Genomic DNA, 18301 nt, shown 5'->3' on the forward strand with positions numbered 1-18301 from the left:
ATATAATTTGAGCATGTAAGGCATACACTTTGACTAGAGTGCCTATGTCTTTGTGTATTTGAACTTGGTGGCGGAAAATAAGTATCTACCTGGAACTGGCACCTGGGAGCATTTCAATAATTGAATTGTGCTGCCCCACCTTCTGTTATAGGAGATACAAAACTATACAAACAGTTATTAAAATCCTCACATACCTAACAATCCCTTCAATAAATGTATTATATCAATTACAGGGAATAATAAACTGCAACCAAACAAAAAGCATTGGTGTGTGATAATCTTGTAATCCACATAAAGTCATTCTGACATATTGTTTTAACCATTAGGCACTGGAAGATTTGGAGAGTCAGACTGGGGATCACATGACCAAGTTAGAGTAATGAAACACAAAGACGCAGCTGTGCTGGAATAAAACAAATGGTGCTATAGGATTAGTGCTGGTGAGTGTCTATGATTTAGGCAAAAAACATGCAGTGCTTCTTTAACTAGTTCATTGAGCAACTTTTCTAAATTTCATCCATATTTAAAGGGATTTTTCAGCCAAAAACTATTGATGACCTATCTACAGGTAGCTGCAGCTACCACATGTGGATAAAAATGCACCTGCGTGTAGTGGTCACTGAGCACTCTACTATATTATGCATTGTGATGCCCGAGGATTTCTCTCTTTGGTGTTCTTTGTCTGTACCTGCTGTGTATAGCACAACTAAATTGCCAATTTCTTCATCCATTGTAACATACTTGACAAATGCCCAATCAGGCAATCATTGGTCTGAGCGGAGACCTACCTCAGTCAGTGACTGGCTGAACAGGTGGCCAGGTGCTACCTGCACTTTGACACGTTATCAGGAGGTAGTGAGCAGTAGGGGTCAGGCAGAGTCGGAATGGCATCTGCGGGGGATCAGGCAGCCTTTTTATTAGTATTCAAATGAGGATCAAGTGTCCAGTGTGCATTTACCATCATGACAATAGGCCAGGTAAGTCCAGCTTATCGCTCTTCATCACTGCCTCACTGCCCACTTGAATCGACCTACCCTGGTTGACTGACAGCTGTCATGCCCCCTCCCATAGGCTTGCATTGAGGGGGTGGAGCGTGACGTCACACGGGGGCAGGGCCGTGACGTCACAATGCTCCGGCCCTGTGATCACCAGTAATCAGACCCGGAGCGAACATGCTCCGGGGACTGATTGGAACAGGGTGCTGCATGCAAGATCACGGGGGTCCCCAGTGGCGGGACCCCCGCGATCAGGCATCTTATCCTCTATCCTTTGGATAGGGCATAAGATGTCTTAGCCCAGGAGTATCCCTTTAAACACATTTTACATACCACTACATAGCAAATAAAAAAGTAAGTTTGGGTTTACACAACTTAACATTTTCTGCATTTTTGTTATTTTACGCGTGAATATCCTGCATTTTATATCACGGCCTCATGACAAATCCAATTGTAAAATTATATGTGCAAGGAATATTATAAAGTGTGAACCCATACTTTTTTTTTAAGTACTATGATAAATTAGGTATTATTATAATAGTATTGACCCCCAAAATATTAAGAACAAGCCATTTTTACCACAAAGTGCACTGCGTTAAAACAAAACCCTCACAGCATTTTCTTTTCAATTTCTTCTCACAAATAATATTTTATTTGCTTTGCCGTAGGTTATATGGTAAAATGAAAGGTGTCATCACAAATTGGTCATGCCAATTGGTCATGCAAAAATCAAACCCTCATATGGGTCTATGGATGGAAAAATAAAAAAGGCTCTCAAAAGGCAAGGAAGAAACGGCTGTGTTCTTAAAGGGTTAAAGTTTTTTTTTTTTAAGTGACAGGATAGACTTATACTTTCCATTCCTTCTGGATTCCTGGATCCACTTCTGCCATTAGGTCTAAAAACTGAATGGAAAACTGCCATAAAAATCTCTGTGTACATCTCCCTCCCCCCACATCTTTGTGTACACTTGGATGTAGCATGTAGGGCAAACAATTACATTGAAACATAATAGTTATACAATATAATTTGAAATGCAAGGGACAATCCTTGGTACACATATTGCGTTTTTATTTATTGCCTTATCTCCCAGGCAGCATTAAGGTTGCACCTGTGAGGCCATGCACCTATATCAGCCAACTTAGGTGGGGCTTGTAGCCTGTCTCTCCCTCCTCCCATTGTATGTGTGCTCAGTCACACTGGAGGGAACTGGGAGCAGGCTGCATGTCGGCCTAGTGCTGCTGTAATTGCCCACTGGCCCCTGGTTTTTGCTTATTACGCACAGGTAGGTTAGCGTTAGGTCCCGCGCCATTTGAGAAACCTTGGCGTTGGTGTGCGGGCTCTGGTATGTCCTTCATATAAGGATACACTGGCGAATGTCTCAATTTTAACATCAGTGTTGAGGGATAGCCAATGTCATTGTATACATCTACCACAGTAGTGCACCTAAATTTCTGCATTGTATTATTCTAATTGTTACACATCCACACCGTTTATCTGGTGTAGGATTCTATTGTGGCACTTGTAGTCCGCTGCAGGCATCCTCCATTGTATGCATTTTTATGCTGGGGATCGCCCCTAGCAACGGACTACAAGGGCAGGATCTGCTCCCCCAGGATATATGCACAACTGCATTTGGGGTTGAACACCTCCAGCCATTTGAGACCACGTTTTTTGTTGCTGTCAGTAATAGCGCCCACATATACTATAACAGTGATCTTCTCAGTTCTGCCTGTTAGTAATAGCGCCCACATATACTATAACACTGATCTTCTTGGTGCTGTCCGTCAGTAATAACACCCACATATACTATAACAGTGATCTTCTCAGTGCTGTCTGTCAGTAATAGTGCCCACATATACTATAACAGTGATCTTCTCAGTGCTGCCTGTCAGTAATACCGCCCACATATACTATAACAGTGATATTAGTGCTGCCTGTCAGTAATAGTGCCCACATATACTATAACAGTGATCTTCTCAGTGTTGCCTGTCAGTAATAATGCTCAAATATACTAGAAAACTGATCTTCTCAGTGCTGTCTGTCAGTAATAGCACCCACATATACTATAACAGTGATCTTCTCAGTGCTGCCTGTCAGTAATAGCGCCCACATATACTATAACAGTGATCTCAGTGCTGCTTGTCAGTAATAATGCCCACATATACTATAACAGTGATATTAGTGCTGCCTGTCAGTAATAGTGCCCACGTATACTATAACAGTGATCTTCTCAGTGTTGCCTGTCAGTAATAATGCTCACATATACTATAACAGTGATCTTCTCAGTGCTTCCTGTCAGTAATAGCACCCACATATACTATAACAGTGATCTTCTCAGTGCTTCCTGTCAGTAATAGCACCCACATATACTATAACAGTGATCTTCTCAGTGCTTCCTGTCAGTAATAGCACTCATTTTATTATTCACACAGTAATAGTTTTCCTCTTAATGCCCCACACTGTACAAATTCCCCGTCTGTGCTCCTTACTGTGTAATAATGCCCACCTTCATGCTCCTTACTGTACTACAGATCACGGCACCAAAAAATTACCCAAAAATTTGAAAGTTATAGGGTCAGCAAAATTCAGTAGTGTTAGTAATGCCCTAAAGCTCTTCAGGGGCCCCCTTTGGATGGGTGCCTTGGGCAACTGCCCGGGTTGCCCCCCCTAACGCCGGCCCTGCCAATGAGTAAAGATGGCCCACAGGGCTCTGCTTACCACCTCCCGGCCAGTTCTTGTGATCTTCTTTTATCTGGCTTCTGGAAGACCAGAGAAGTAGATTACAAGGATTAGTGCTTTGCCCATGCACAGCACTGATCAGTATTAGCAATCACAAGATTGCTATTAATAGTTCAATATGGGACTTTAAAAATTGTTTAAAAAAATCTAAAAAGTTTTAATAAATGTGAATAAGCCCCTCCCTCAAAAAAATAAATGACCCTCTTTTCACATTTTACAAATTAAAAAATGCAATAAACAAAAATATTTGGTATCGCTGAATGTGGAAATGTCCAAACTATTAGAATTAAATGTTGATGATCCCATAACGGTGTAAACAATAATAAAATTTTTTTTTTAAATCCCACCAAAAACATAGGCAGAATGGTACTGTTGAAAACAACATATCATGACGCAAATAATGAGCTCTCATACAGCCCCCTATATGGAAAAATAAGAAAGTTATAGGGGGTCAGCAGAGGACAATTATAAACATACTTTTAAACATACTTAAAACTAGTAGAATAATAGAAACATTGTTTTAATAGTATTTCCATAAAGTGCACTGCGTAAAAATCAAATGCAGTTTTCTAATCAATTTTATCCCACAAATAATATTTTTGGTTTTGTTTTCACCAGTCACTTGTGTGTTCTGCAGTTATGATTAGTAAAACAACGACTCCCATCATATCCTTACCCTTGTTTAGATCATACTAGGAGTTGTAGTATTACATGATAAAAACTTCTTTATCCTGTTCCCCTTTGTTAGCAATTAGTATATTTGATTATTATAGTGGAAATAATTTTTGCAATGCGCTAACCATCGGTGGAGAGCAAGAAGCATGGGGGAAGGGTGCAAGTAGCTGGTCTTGCCTAGGACACAAAATAGTCTAGCACCGGCCCTGCGGACATCAGCTGTTGGCAAGGGGATCTGTAATCTGGAAATGTTTTTGGCAAAAACTAGACAACCTTTATAACATATAACTTTAACCCTGAATAATATTATATAATTTATGTATAGGAATAACTTATTTGAATAATTTAACACATTTACTTTTTTATTTACTTCTATTGTATCGTGCTGTAGTTACACCGTGTCAGTTAGACTTATTGTTTTGGAAGACGAAAGATAAGGCTCCTTTCACACTAGGGTTGTGTCCGTTAGTGTGACGGGCGTTAAGAACATAGCGGGAGAATAATTTATGTCTGCTCTGTCTTATTCTCCCGCTATCTTCGGCCGCAATAACGGGTGTAATAACGGACGTTAGAGAATCCCATTCAAGTGAATGGAATCCTCTTTGCCCGATATTACACCCGTTCTGCTCCGTTACAATAACGGAAGTTAATGGCAGGAAAAGTAGAAAAAGAAAAGAACCATTAATGTCCGATTCTTACAGAGCTTTCACATAGTATGAAAGGAGCCCAAGGAAAATATAATAATCAATAAATATATAAAACCAGCTAAAACCAAATCAACACAAAGGTACAGTTTATAGGAAACATATTGGGGGAATATTCAGAATGGAATTTTTCTTTTTTTTTTTTTTTTTTGTGTGTAAACTGCACCAGATTGGTAGAAAAAGTGGTGCAGCACATTCCATAAATATACCACCTCAGAGGTGGTGTAGACTGAGCACACAATACAGGATGCAAGAGATTTTCAAACATCCTGGGTCACTGTTAAAAATCTGGCGCAATATTAGACTGCCTAGTCTAAGAAAAACTTTTTAAATATGTCCCCCATTAAGTGTTGTCACATTTTTAATCAAGCAAAAATTTGATGTACTCGTCAATGGGATCTTCAGGCAACTTTAGTGTTAACTTCTTTTCTTCTCTGTCCCATGCAAGGTAGAATCCTGGCTCTGATGATGACTCAAAACGGAGATAATTGTGTCCAGGTGAAAATATTTTCTGGTAGAAAATGAATTTACTAGTCTTGTTTTCAATTTTTCTTGGCAATTGCTGTTCCTATTATATAAATAAAAATTCTTAGTTAATCACTATTGTAATTAATTGCTAAAGACGCATAGTGCCACCTTTGATAATGTATAATATTTAATGGGCACTGTCAGATCCAAAAACGTTTTATATTTTGTTACTGATGAAAATGAAAGACCTTTTGTAATATGGTTGCTTAAAAAATTATGAATATTTAATAAAGAAAAGGACCCCTGAAAATCCCACCACTAGGGGACCCCATACATTCCTGGACATTAACCAGTTCCACAGCAGCATCATGCATGTCCATGGGTCATGGACAAGAGATGACTCATAGACAAGGCTGCATGAGCAGACAGACCAATCACCTCCCACCACCACATCACCTTCCCCTTAGAGGATTTATAACTAATGAGCTAATGAAAAGAGGTATTTTTATAATAAATATAGGTGATAGAAGCATAAAAATTAGATGTACATGGACAGGATTAGGCATTGACTAATATATTCATTTTTTTTCTGTGGTATCTGACAGGTATGCTTTAAATAAAAATAAAAAATAATAATATATATATATATATATATATATATATATAAAAGTAAGTGGATCACAATAGTGCAAAAGAAAATCATTATTTCAGAGGACATTCACATTTAAAAAGGAATAATCATCAACATGAATATTCACAATAATGGCAACCAGTCTAAGAAACTATCTGCTATTGGCAGTGGACAATATTTAAGAAGCATTCATAGATTTATTTACAATTTTTACTTACCGTATATACTCGAGTATAAGCCGACCCGAGTATAAGCCGAGACCCCTAATTTCAACCCAAAATCCCAGGAAAAGTTATTGACTCGAGTATAAGCCTAGGGTGGGAAATACCTCATCCCCCCCTGTCATCATCCAGACCCGTCATTAACATCCTCATCATCCCCTTGTCATCATCCCACACATCCCCCCTTCATCATCCCCTTGTCATCATCCCACACATCCCCTTATCATCCCACACATCCCCCCTTCATCATCCCCTTGTCATCATCCCACACATCCCCCCTTCATCATCCCCTTGTCATCATCCCACACATCCCCCCTTCATCATCCCCTTGTCATCATCCCCTTGTCATCATCCCACACATCCCCTTATCCCACACATCCCCCCTTCATCATCCCCTTGTCATCATCCCACACATCCCCCCTTCATCATCCCCTTGTCATCATCCCACACATCCCCTTATCATCCCCTTGTAATCATCCCACACCCCCCCCTTCATCATCCCCACCCCCCTTCATCATCCCCACACCCCCCCCCCCCCTTCATCATCCTCTTCTCATCATTCGCCCTCAGTGGTCTTCAACCTGCGGACCTCCAGAGGTTTCAAAACTACAACTCCCAGCAAGCCCGGGCAGCCATCGTCTGTCCGGGCTTGCTGGGAGTTGTAGTTTTGAAACCTCCGGAGGTCCGCAGGTTGAAGACCACTGCGGCCTTCAACCTGCGGACCTCCAGAGGTTTCAAAACTACAACTCCCAGCAAGCCCGGGCAGCCATCGGCTGTCCGGGCTTGCTGGGAGTTGTAGTTTTGAAACCTCCGGAGGTCCGCAGGTTGAAGACCACTGCGGCCTTCAACATGCGGACCTCCAGAGGTTTCAAAACTACAACTCCCAGCAAGCCCGGGCAGCCATCGGCTGTCCGGGCTTGCTGGGAGTTGTAGTTTTGAAACCTCCGGAGGTCCGCAGGTTGAAGACCACTGCGGCCTTCAACATCATCCAGCCCCCTCTCACCCCCTTTAGTTCTGAGTACTCACCTCCGCTCGGCGCTGGTCCGGTCCTGCAGGGCTGTCCGGTAAGGAGGTGGTCCGGTGAGGAGGTGGTCCGGTGAGGAGGTGGTCCGGGCTGCTATCTTCACCGGGGGCGCCTCTTCTCCGCGCTTCCGGCCCGGAATAGAGCCGTTGCCTTAACAACGACGTATCTGCGTCGTTGTCAAGGCAACGTGACTATTCTGAGGCCGGGCCCGAAGCGCTTAGAAGAGGCCTCCCCGGTGAAGATAGCAGCCCGGACCACCTCCTCACCGGACCACCTCCTTACCGGACAGCCCTGCAGGACCGGACCAGCGCCGAGCGGAGGTGAGTACTCAGAACTAAAGGGGGTGAGAGGGGGCTGGATGATGTTGAAGGCCGCAGTGGTCTTCAACCTGCGGACCTCCGGAGGTTTCAAAACTACAACTCCCAGCAAGCCCGGACAGCCGATGGCTGCCCGGGCTTGCTGGGAGTTGTAGTTTTGAAACCTCTGGAGGTCCGCAGGTTGAAGACCACTGCGGGTGGGGGAGTTCACTCGAGTATAAGCCGAGGGGGGTGTTTTCAGCACGAAAAATCGTGCTGAAAAACTCGGCCTATACTCGAGTATATACGGTATTTATAGTTAAAATTTGTCCAGGGATTAAAGAAGATTTTCTACTGTCACAGGTACCTACCTCACAAACATTTTATAGCTGTTCCCTCATAAATCCCTTAATCCTTTGCCATCTATTTAATATAAATACTATTTCCACAAGGGAACTTATTTTAAATTGCCAATCTTAGAGTCCCATAGAATATATATCTTGTACTGTGTCTTTAACCCCTTAAGGACGCAGCCCATTTGGGCCTTAAGGACGCAGAAAATTTTATTTTTACGTTTTCATTTTTTCCTCCTCGCCTTCAAAAAATGATAACTCTTTTATATTTTCATCCACAGACTAGTATGAGGGCTTGTTTTTTGCGCGACCAGTTGTCCGTTGTAATGCCATCACTTACTTTACATAAAATGTATGGCAAAACCAAAAAAATACTATTTGTGTGGGGAAATTAAAAAGAAAACCGCAAATTTTGCTAATTTTGGAAGGTTTCGTTTTCACGACGTACAATTTATGGTAAAAGTGATATGTGTTCTTTATTCTTTGGGTCAATACGATTAAAATGATAACCATTATTACATACTTTTCTATTACTGTTGCGCTTAAAAAAAAATCACAAACTTTTTAACCAAATTAGTACGTTTAAGATCCCCTTATTTTGAAGACCTATAACTTTTTCATTTTTCCGTATAAGCAGCGGTATGAGGGCTAATTTTTTGCGCCGTGATCTGTACTTTTTATTGATACCATATTTGCTTATATAAAACTTTTAATACATTTTTTATTAATTTTTTTGGGAATAAAATGTTATAAAAAAAAAGCAGCTATTTTGGACTTATTTTTTGTTTATGTTCACGCCGTTCACCGTCCGGTATCATTAACATTTTATTTTAATAGTTCAGATATTTCCGCACGCGGTGATACCAAACATGTATATAAAAAAAATTTTTACACTTTTTGGGGGGGTGAAATAGGGAAAATGGGGCAATTTGCGTTTTTATTGGGGGAGGGGGTTTTTCACATTTTTTTTTACTTTATTTTTTTACTTATATTTTTACACTTTAATAGTCCCCATAGGGGACTATTTAAAGCAATCACTCGATTGCTAATTCTGTTCAGTGCTATGTATAGGACATAGCACTGATCAGGGTTATCGGTCATCTTCTGCTCTGTTCTGCGGGAAGGCGGATCAGAGCAGAAGACTCCCGGAAGACAGCGGAGGCAGGTGAGGGGACCTCCGGCTGCCGTGCTGGATGATCAGATCGCCGCGGCAGCGCTGCGGTCGATCCGATCATCCAATTAAGTGACCGCGATGCTGCAGATGCCGTGATTGGTATTGATCACGGCATCTGAGGTGGTTAATGGCGGACATCCGCGGGATCGCCAGCCGGGACCTGCTGCGCATGATCCGGGCATCGCTCCGATGCCTGCAGTTATGCTTAGGACGTGAATGTACGTCCTGGTGCGTTAAGTACTGCATCACCAGGATGTACATTTACGTCCTTCGTCGTTAAGGGGTTAAAAGTACCTGCCAGAGTTATGTGCGAGTTAGTTTGAACTGGGCGGAGTCTTTACATATTACCCCGGTTTTTATATCTCTAGAAATTAAATGTTGCCCATTCTTGTTATCATTTTATGTGACTTATCTTTCAGAGTAATATATCTGTATATGACACCTGAACTAACCTCTGTAACTGTTGTTATACAGTGATATGGTTACTAAATTCAGTTACTTATAATTCTTCTATATGTAGTTACCAATATAAGCTTATAATGCTTCATTGATATTCTGTATACATTCATATCTGATTGACATTCATCTATATCTGATGATATTCATATATATATATATATATATCATTGCATTTATTATTTATTGATTTATGTTTATTAATTATAACCAATAAATCTGCATATATTCTATAGTACCTGTGTATTATTTTATTCTTTTGCAAAACTACCTTCCTAGCCACTAAACACCACAGGACTTAAATGTACGTCCTGGTGCCTTGGTACTTAACGTACCAAGATGTACATTTACGTCCTGTACATGATCGCGAGCACCGAGTGGTGCTCGTGTCATGCGCGGGGTATCATGGGTATCATTTTAATCGTATTGACCCACAGAATAAAGAAAGCATGTCATTTTACCATAAAGTTTACAACGTAATAATGAAACCTTCCAAAATTAGCAAAATTGCGTTTTTTTATTTTATTTTCCCACACAAATAATATATTTTTGCTTGAGTCATACATTTTATGGTAAAATGAATGATGTAATGACAAAGGACAGCTGGTCGCACAAAAAACAAGCCCTCATACTTGTCTGTGGATGGAAGTATAAAAGAGTTATGATTTTTAGAAGGTGAGGAGGAAAAAACAAAAATTCTAAAATAAAATTGGCTGCGTCCTTAAGGCCAAAAGGTGCTGTGTCTTTAAGGGGCTAGAGTTACTGTCATCTAAAATACATTGACATATAATACCTAATTTTTATAAACTTTGGGGAATATATATTATGATTGAGTTATGACTCCAGTAAAAATACCGACCAGAGACACAAAACTATACCTAGAGAGCCAAACAGATTTATATATGAAGCGGGGGTACACTTTCCTCAAGTCTGCGCCTGATTAAAACCAATGTATAGGTGTATAAAAAATATATATGATTATAATATATAGGATAATGTAGATCCAATGAGTTAGATTAAATTAAAACAATTTATTAATACAACAATAGGGATATTTCTTGTGGAGTCCTTTGTAGGGCCCTTACATCAGACTTACCACGATAAGACTGATAGTAGATGTACAGAAAATAGAAAATAAAATAGGCATAAAATGTATAAGTAATAGATGCTGGTATCCCAGTTAGGCAAATAATAGGTAGCGCTATAAGTGCATGCATGGGGATCGTGCTATGCTGGGTGAAATGATAAGTGTCTTATGATCTGAGCAGCGATATCTCTGTGTGTCTCGTATCTGACAGAGATATTGCGCGTGGTAGCGTGCCGGTAAGTGAGTGAATTCAGTGCGCTCTGTGGCGCTGGAGATTGCTTAAATGTGTCTCACTCTACCCTGACGGCACAGGGATAGAGACGTCTCCCCGGTGAAAACCTATGCCAGGTAAACTCGCTCCAGGACATTGCTGGTAAAAAGGACTAAACCCACTCAAACTTTCCCCATGCCGCCGGGGTAAAGTGGTCCACATATGAGGGGTCTCCAGCGCTGTAGAGCACAGCTTCATACACCCACAGGATTACAAATAACAGACTATCTAGATCCCACTCACTAATCTCTATCCCTGTGCCGTCAGCGTAGAGTGGGACACATATAAGGAATCTCCAGCGACACAGAGCGCACTGAATTCACTCACTTACCGGCGCGCTGCCACGCGCAATATCTCTATCAGATACGAGATATCGCTGCTCAAATCATAAGACATTGCATTCCACCCAGCATAGCACGATCCCCGTGCATGCACCTATAGCGCTACCTATTATTTGCCTAACTGGGTGGGATACCAGAACCTATTACTTATACATTTTATGCCTATTTAATTTTTATTTTCTATTTTCTGTACATCTACTATCAGTCTTATCGTGGTAAGTCCAAAGTAAGGGCCCTACAGAGGACACCACAAGAAATATCACTATTGTTGTATTAATAAATTGTTTTAATTTAATCTAACTCACTGGATCTACATTATTCTATATATAATCATATATTTTTTATACACCTATACATTGGTTTTAATCAAGCTCAGACTTGGGGAAAGTGTACCCCCGCTACATACATTGTTTGCAGGTTTTATGCAACAATACTTTTGTCCCTATTGTCTGGTTGTAGCTACCTACACATGTTTTAGCTAGATTTATATATGAAAAGAGAGGGAAAAATGTGTTGGAATCTTACGCTAAGTTTGACAGAATCGCTTTCTGCTTCCAGGATGTAATTCTTGCCATTTATTCTGCAGCAGATGGCCACTGGCAATGCCTCTATGGGTTTAATCATTCTATATGTGTGCAGGTAAAATGTCGCTGGCTCCCCTATAAAAGAGGCATGATGTTAACAAACTCAACAATGTAGATACAATTGATTTATTATTTAAATTTTTCCAGTGTGGCTTTGTTCGCATTACCACTTGTCTCCATTTAAAAGGGTTTCTGATGCTTTTAAAGACAAGAAACGTATAGTGTGCAGTATTAACAAAATTAAAAATCTGAAATTATAAGACAGTGGTATCCATCAATATTTATCTGTTTGACAGAACCTGTCAAACCTGCCATGGTTCCCTTAATAATCAATGCCATGACAATACATTGTGAGATACAATGGCTGGAAAAAACAAACACACAGGGCTTATCATAGGGCAATGTTTGGAACAAGATGGTTTGTGCATGGGATGAACCCTAGAGAGGCTCTAACCTTGCTACATTTTAGTAACTGCTTGTGAAGGTCTTAAAGGGGTACTCTGCCCCTAGACATCTTATCCCCTATCCAAATCATAGGGGATACAATGTCTGATCGAGGGGGTCCTACCGCTGGGGACCCCCGCGATGTCCCTGCTGTATCCAGTTTTAATTTAGAGCGTTGGGTGCAGCACCGTAGGCTCGTGATATCACGGCCTTGCCCCCTCAATGCAAGTCTATGGAAGGGAGCATGACGGCCGTTACATCCCTCCCATAAACTTGCATTGAAGGGGCGTGCCTGTGGCATCATGAAGGGGGCGTGACCGTGACATCAAGAGCCTCCTCCCCGCATCGTCAGTCATCCGGCACAGAGCGAAGTTCACTAAGTGCACTGGATGTCTGGGGTGCCGCACATGGTATCCTGGATTAATTGATCATTTTTTTCTATAAAGAAGGAAATGTAAAGGCATTACACATTTTGGAGCGACCCCTCCTTCTTTAGATAGATACCACTTCTTGGATACCAAACGCCATCGTACATTCAAGTGCATTCTTTGCTAAGTGTGTGCATCAGGATTCTAGGGTCTCTTTCTTGCTCCCTCGGCATTCCAATGCCACTAAAAAGAATAGACGCTAACCTGAGCTGGTGAGTAAAAGTTGCACTATTTTTACGGGGCACTTAGTGGGCTTTTCTACTGTAAGGGGGCACTAATATGGCATTCTTAGTATGTGGGGACACTAAGATGGCATTCTTACAGTGTGGGCACTGTTGCTATATGAGAAACAAAGGTGCAGTATTACTCTGTGGGTGAACTATAGTACATATAGAGAGTAGTATTATAGTGTGAAGCCACTAATACTGTACAGAGACCTAAGTTTGGTTAAAGTGTAAAAAAAAATTTTTTAGGGCATAGATTTTTTTAGGTCAATAAGTGTTGGATTAAAATAAAAAAAGGTAATGCAGAGCAAAAAACATACTGCAAAGAATTTGTGTCTTTGTGAACCTATCCTATAATGCAGATTTAGCATTTGGACCCGCTGCTATATAAATAGTGCCTAGTGGTTAGGAGGACACTATTGCATCATGTTATATTTCTAGTAATAGATAGTTATAGGGATTGCTTTACTCAACAGTATGCAACAGATCAACTAGAACATTGGACCAAGCTCATCCATCTATTTTACAGTTTGCCATTCATTTTACTAGATCAATGTTTTTTTTTTTATAAATGAATGTTGATGGTTGTCAGATTAAAAATTATAGGGTGGACTTAAAATAACTTTTTTTCTTTCAAACTTATTAACTACACTGCCCAAAAAATAAAGGGAACACTTAAATAGCACAATGTAACTCCAAGTCAATGACACTTCTGTGAAATCACACTGTCCACTCAGGATGCAACACTGATTGACAATGAATTTCACATGCTGTTGTGCAAATGGAACAAACAACAGGTGGAAATTATAGGCAATTAGCAAGACACCTCCAAAAAAAGTGGTTCTGCAGGTGGTGACCACAGACCACTTCTCAGTTCCTATGCTTCCTCGCTGATGTTTTGGTCACTTTTGAATGCTGGCGGTGCTTTCACTCTAGTGGTAGCATGAGACTGAGCTACAACCCACACAAGTAACTCAGGTATCCAGGATGGCACATCAATGCGAGCTGTGGCAAGAAGGTTTGCTGTGTCCGTTAACGTAGTGTCCAGAGCATAGCGGTGCTACCAGGATACAGGCCAGTACATCAGGATACGTGGAGGAGGCCGTAGGAGGGAAACAACCTAGCAGCAGGACTGCTACCTCTGCCTTTGTGCAAGGAGGAGCAGGAGGAGCACTGCCAGAGCCCTGCAAAATGACCTCCAGCATACCACAAAGGTGCATGTGTCCACTCAAACAGTCAGAAAAAGACTCCATGAGGGTGGTAAGAGGGCCCTACGTCCACAGGTGGGGGTTGTGCTAACAGCCCAACCCCATGCAGGACGTTTGGCATTTGCCAGAGAACACCAAGATTGGCAAATTTGCCACTGGCGCCCTGTGCTCTTCACAGATGAAAGCAGGTTCACACTGAGCACATGGGACAGACGTGACAGAGTCTGGAGACGCCGTGGAGAATGTACTGCTGCCTGCAACATCAACATCCTCCAGCATGACCGGTGGGTCAGTAATGGTGTGGGGTGGCATTTCTTTGGGGGCCACACAGCCCTCCATGTGCTTACCTGAGGTAGCCTGACTGCCATTAGGTTCAGAGATGAGATCCTCAGACCCCTTGTGAGACCATATGCTGGTGCGGTTGGCCCTGGGTTCCTCCTATTGCAAGACAATGCTAGACCTCATGTGGCTGGAGTGTGTCAGCAGTTCCTGCAAGAGGGAGGCATTGATGCTATGGACTGGCCCGCCCGTTCCCCAGATCCTGAATCCGATTGAGCACATCTGGGACATCATGTGTCACTCCATCCACCAATGCCATGTTGTACCACTGACTGTCCAGGAGTTGGTGGCTACTTTAGTCCAGGTCTGGGAGGACATCCCTCAGGAGACCATCCGCCACCTCATCAGGAGCATGCCCAGGTGTTGTAGGGAGGTCATACGGACATGTGGAGGCCACACACACTACTAAGCCTCATTTTGACTTGTTTAAAGGTTTTCCACTTAGATTTTGAGTGTGACTCCATATCCAGACCTCCATGGGTTGATAAATTTTATTTCCATTGATAATTTTTATGTGATTTTGTTGTCATCACATTCAACTATGTAAAGACAAAAGTATTTCATACGATTAGTTCATTCCTTCAGATCTAGGATGTGATATCTTAGTGTTCCCTTTATTTATTTTTTGAGCAGTGTATATAACTATGTAGTGCTACATTTTCTCTGCAGCAGATACCTTGTGGAAAAAAGTACAGTGACAATACATCTTTTCAGCATCTTCTGCCCCTTCTATGTGATTAAACAAACAACTCATAGACAAACTTTCCCTGCCTGATAACACAGTGCCAGGGTGATCCTTCACTAAATACCCATGTCATACAGTGCCAATAGGAGGACTGTGAAACTTATGACAGAGGTGTCTGTGATAGGTATATACTATATACTCTCTTATCCAGACAGGCCTTGCCCAAATCTGAGAAAAAGGGTCAATTTGCTCCCATCTTTCCTGTCAAAGAAGACTCAGATTAGGTCACACAAGCTCTAGATTTGACTGTTTGGTTAGGTATGTCTTGGGAGGAGCTTTGCTGTAAATCTGGCAAAAATTAAGGGTGCTTGGGGTAGTTGGTCCACTTTAGTTATTTTGTTTGTGTCCTAAAATGAATAGGTAAGGTACTGGCAAAATCAGTCAGGCCAGAACCTCGTAAAGGAGATCGCAGGGGGCCCCCACAGTCAGGCCTACTGCAATCAGAAATTTTTATAAGTGGAGTACCCCGTTAAGTATTCCTGGTTTCACTTTCCCAAACAGTCTTCTGGGCTTTTTATTTTAGTTTTTAATATATACTTGCCTAAGAAGAAGTCTATTTAATATGTGTAGAATGAGGATGGGAAAAGAAAGAGTATGCCTTGCTGGTGGGATTGTAGATTCTCCAGAAGTCAGGTGATGTCAGTAAGGTGTGTAGCACTGTGCGTCATTTCTGCATCTATCCATATCTGAGTCTAGTGGCAGGTAACCATGGATGTAAGTGTCCAGGGGACCAGCCCTTCTGTTCTGTACCTTCTGTATCATCTGGGCAGATCAAGGAGAAATAGGTATATAATGTCCTGGTAGCAGCTGAGCTCAGAACTATGTTCCCAGTTCCATAATCTTCTGGACATGCCCCCTGCATTGGATGTTTTATTTGCTTTTTAACTTTCAAATTTCTAAGCCTGAAGAGAATACAAGGAAGAAGCGGCACTCCAGGGATTACAATCCAAAGAAATATATTCATTCACCCATCAGTGAGATGCAACGTTTCGATCCACAATCCGGATCTTTATCAAGCATGCTTGATAAAGTTCCGGATTGTGGATCGAAACGTTGCATCTCACTGATGGGTGAATAAATATATTTCTTTGGATTGTAATCCCTGGAGTGCCGCTTCTTCCTTGTATTCTCTTCAGTCTTATGGGATCTTGAGTCGGACCCTTGGAGCCTGTGCACCCACTTAGGACTACAAGTCCAATGTCTTAATAGTGTTCAAAATAGTGTTCAAAAAAATAATTCCTGTCATCTTGCTGTTGTGTAGTCTGTGTTTCTCCCTATGTAGCTGGCTGTCCTGCTGCTCCTGACATATATCCACAGCCCATCCTGAAGCTCTCTGTTCTCCCTCTCATTTCTTTAAAGGGGTTCTCCACTGGCCAGCTTTCGAAACATTTAGTTCCAAATGCTGTGTACGCACTGCAGGGTGCCACGCCTTCTCCCGTAGGCTTGCATTGAGGGGGCATGGCCTGATGGCACGAGGGGGCATGGACGACCCCCCCCCCCGCAGCGCACACACAGCATTCGGAACTAAATGTTCTGAATGCTGGCCAGTGGGGTACCCCTTTAAGGAGAAAGCCAATAGTAGTAGAGATTTGGCTAAATCTGCAATGGAAAATCTGCAGCAAATATCATATGTGTGGATGTACCATGTTAAAGATAGCAGCGGTGTAGAAGTATGTACATAGCATATCAAAGGGTGGAGTCAGAAGAAAGCATTTTAGAGTGGAAAATAACTTTGGCTGTACATAGGTGGAAAAACACCGGAGGATGGAGAGTGAATTACATAGAAGGAGGGAAGGTGGGAGGAAAGAACTCATGGATGACTGGGATGAGAGGATCACAGGAATGATCTTTCATGGGCAATTTAAAGGGGTATTCCACCTGTAGACATCTTTTCCCCTATCCAAACAAAGGATAGGGGATAAGATGTCAGATTGCAGGGATTCCACCGCTTGGTACCCCTGCGATCTCTCCTGCAGCACCCCCACGCGATACAGGGGCCGGATTATTGGGACATTACGGCCCTGCCCCCTCATGACGTCACATTCCTATGGGAGGGGGCAGGGCCATGACGTCACCACACTCCGGCCAATGTATTGCCATCAATCACAGGGCGTTCTTCGCTCTGTGCAGCTGGTGAACGGGGGTGCTGCAGGAGAGATCAGACATCTTTTGGATAGGGGAAAACATGTCTAGGGGCGGAGTACCCCTTTAAGGAGAAAGCAGTAGGAATGAAGCTGTGCTGATGGAGCATTCTAGACACTCTGACCTCACATTCAGCATATAGTGTAGTAATAGAAAGGAGATGCTTACATGAGTAAAGAATTAAATTAGGAGTAAGTTGCAAACTGCTTATTATGTGGTTTGACTATATGAAGAGTGCAGCATAAAACTTGATACCATTTTTTTATTCTAAATATTCCCCACTATGTTCAGAAATCAAACCTCACAGTACCAACATTTTATTATTGTGTACCTTTTGCATCCTTAACTGGTGTAAAATAGGCAATGGATTTTTCGGGGTGAGCGATCAGCCATTCATTGTTGTGATTTTTAAAATGCTGTTGAATGGCAGGGCTATCTTTCAGTTTGAAAGCATCCACTTCATCTGTAAAGACACAGCAAAAATCGTTAAAACCCCTTGAGGACGCAGTCAATTTTCATTTTTGCATTTTGTTTTTTTCCTCCTAGCCATAACACATTACATTTTCTACCTACAGACCTATATGAGGCTTGTTTTTTGTGTCACAAATTGTACTTGGCAATGACATCAATCATTTTACCACTTAAAGGGGTTATCCACCATAAGGTGATTTTAGTATGTACCTGGCAGACAGTAATGGACATGCTTAGGAAGGATCTGCGCTTGTCTTGGGGCTAAATGGCTATGTTGTGA

General features: G+C 41.8%; 1 protein-coding gene across 1 annotated transcript in view; it reads right to left on the reverse strand.

Moving 5' to 3' along the window:
* Positions 1–5435: 5435 nt before the first annotated feature.
* The window catches only part of LOC130294153 (interleukin-18-like), a 38598-nt gene continuing 25732 nt past the window's right edge, over positions 5436–18301 (reverse strand). Inside the window, exons 4-6 of the mRNA XM_056543655.1 lie at positions 17882–18013; positions 11962–12095; positions 5436–5682 (exon numbers count right to left, since the gene is read on the reverse strand). Of these exons, the coding sequence (XP_056399630.1) occupies positions 5476–5682; positions 11962–12095; positions 17882–18013 (473 nt within the window). The 3' untranslated portion in view covers positions 5436–5475. The remainder of the gene's footprint in view (positions 5683–11961; positions 12096–17881; positions 18014–18301) is intronic.

The sequence above is a fragment of the Hyla sarda genome, chromosome 10 (genome assembly GCF_029499605.1).
Source record: "Hyla sarda isolate aHylSar1 chromosome 10, aHylSar1.hap1, whole genome shotgun sequence".
In the NCBI taxonomy this organism is placed as follows: domain Eukaryota; kingdom Metazoa; phylum Chordata; class Amphibia; order Anura; family Hylidae; genus Hyla; species Hyla sarda.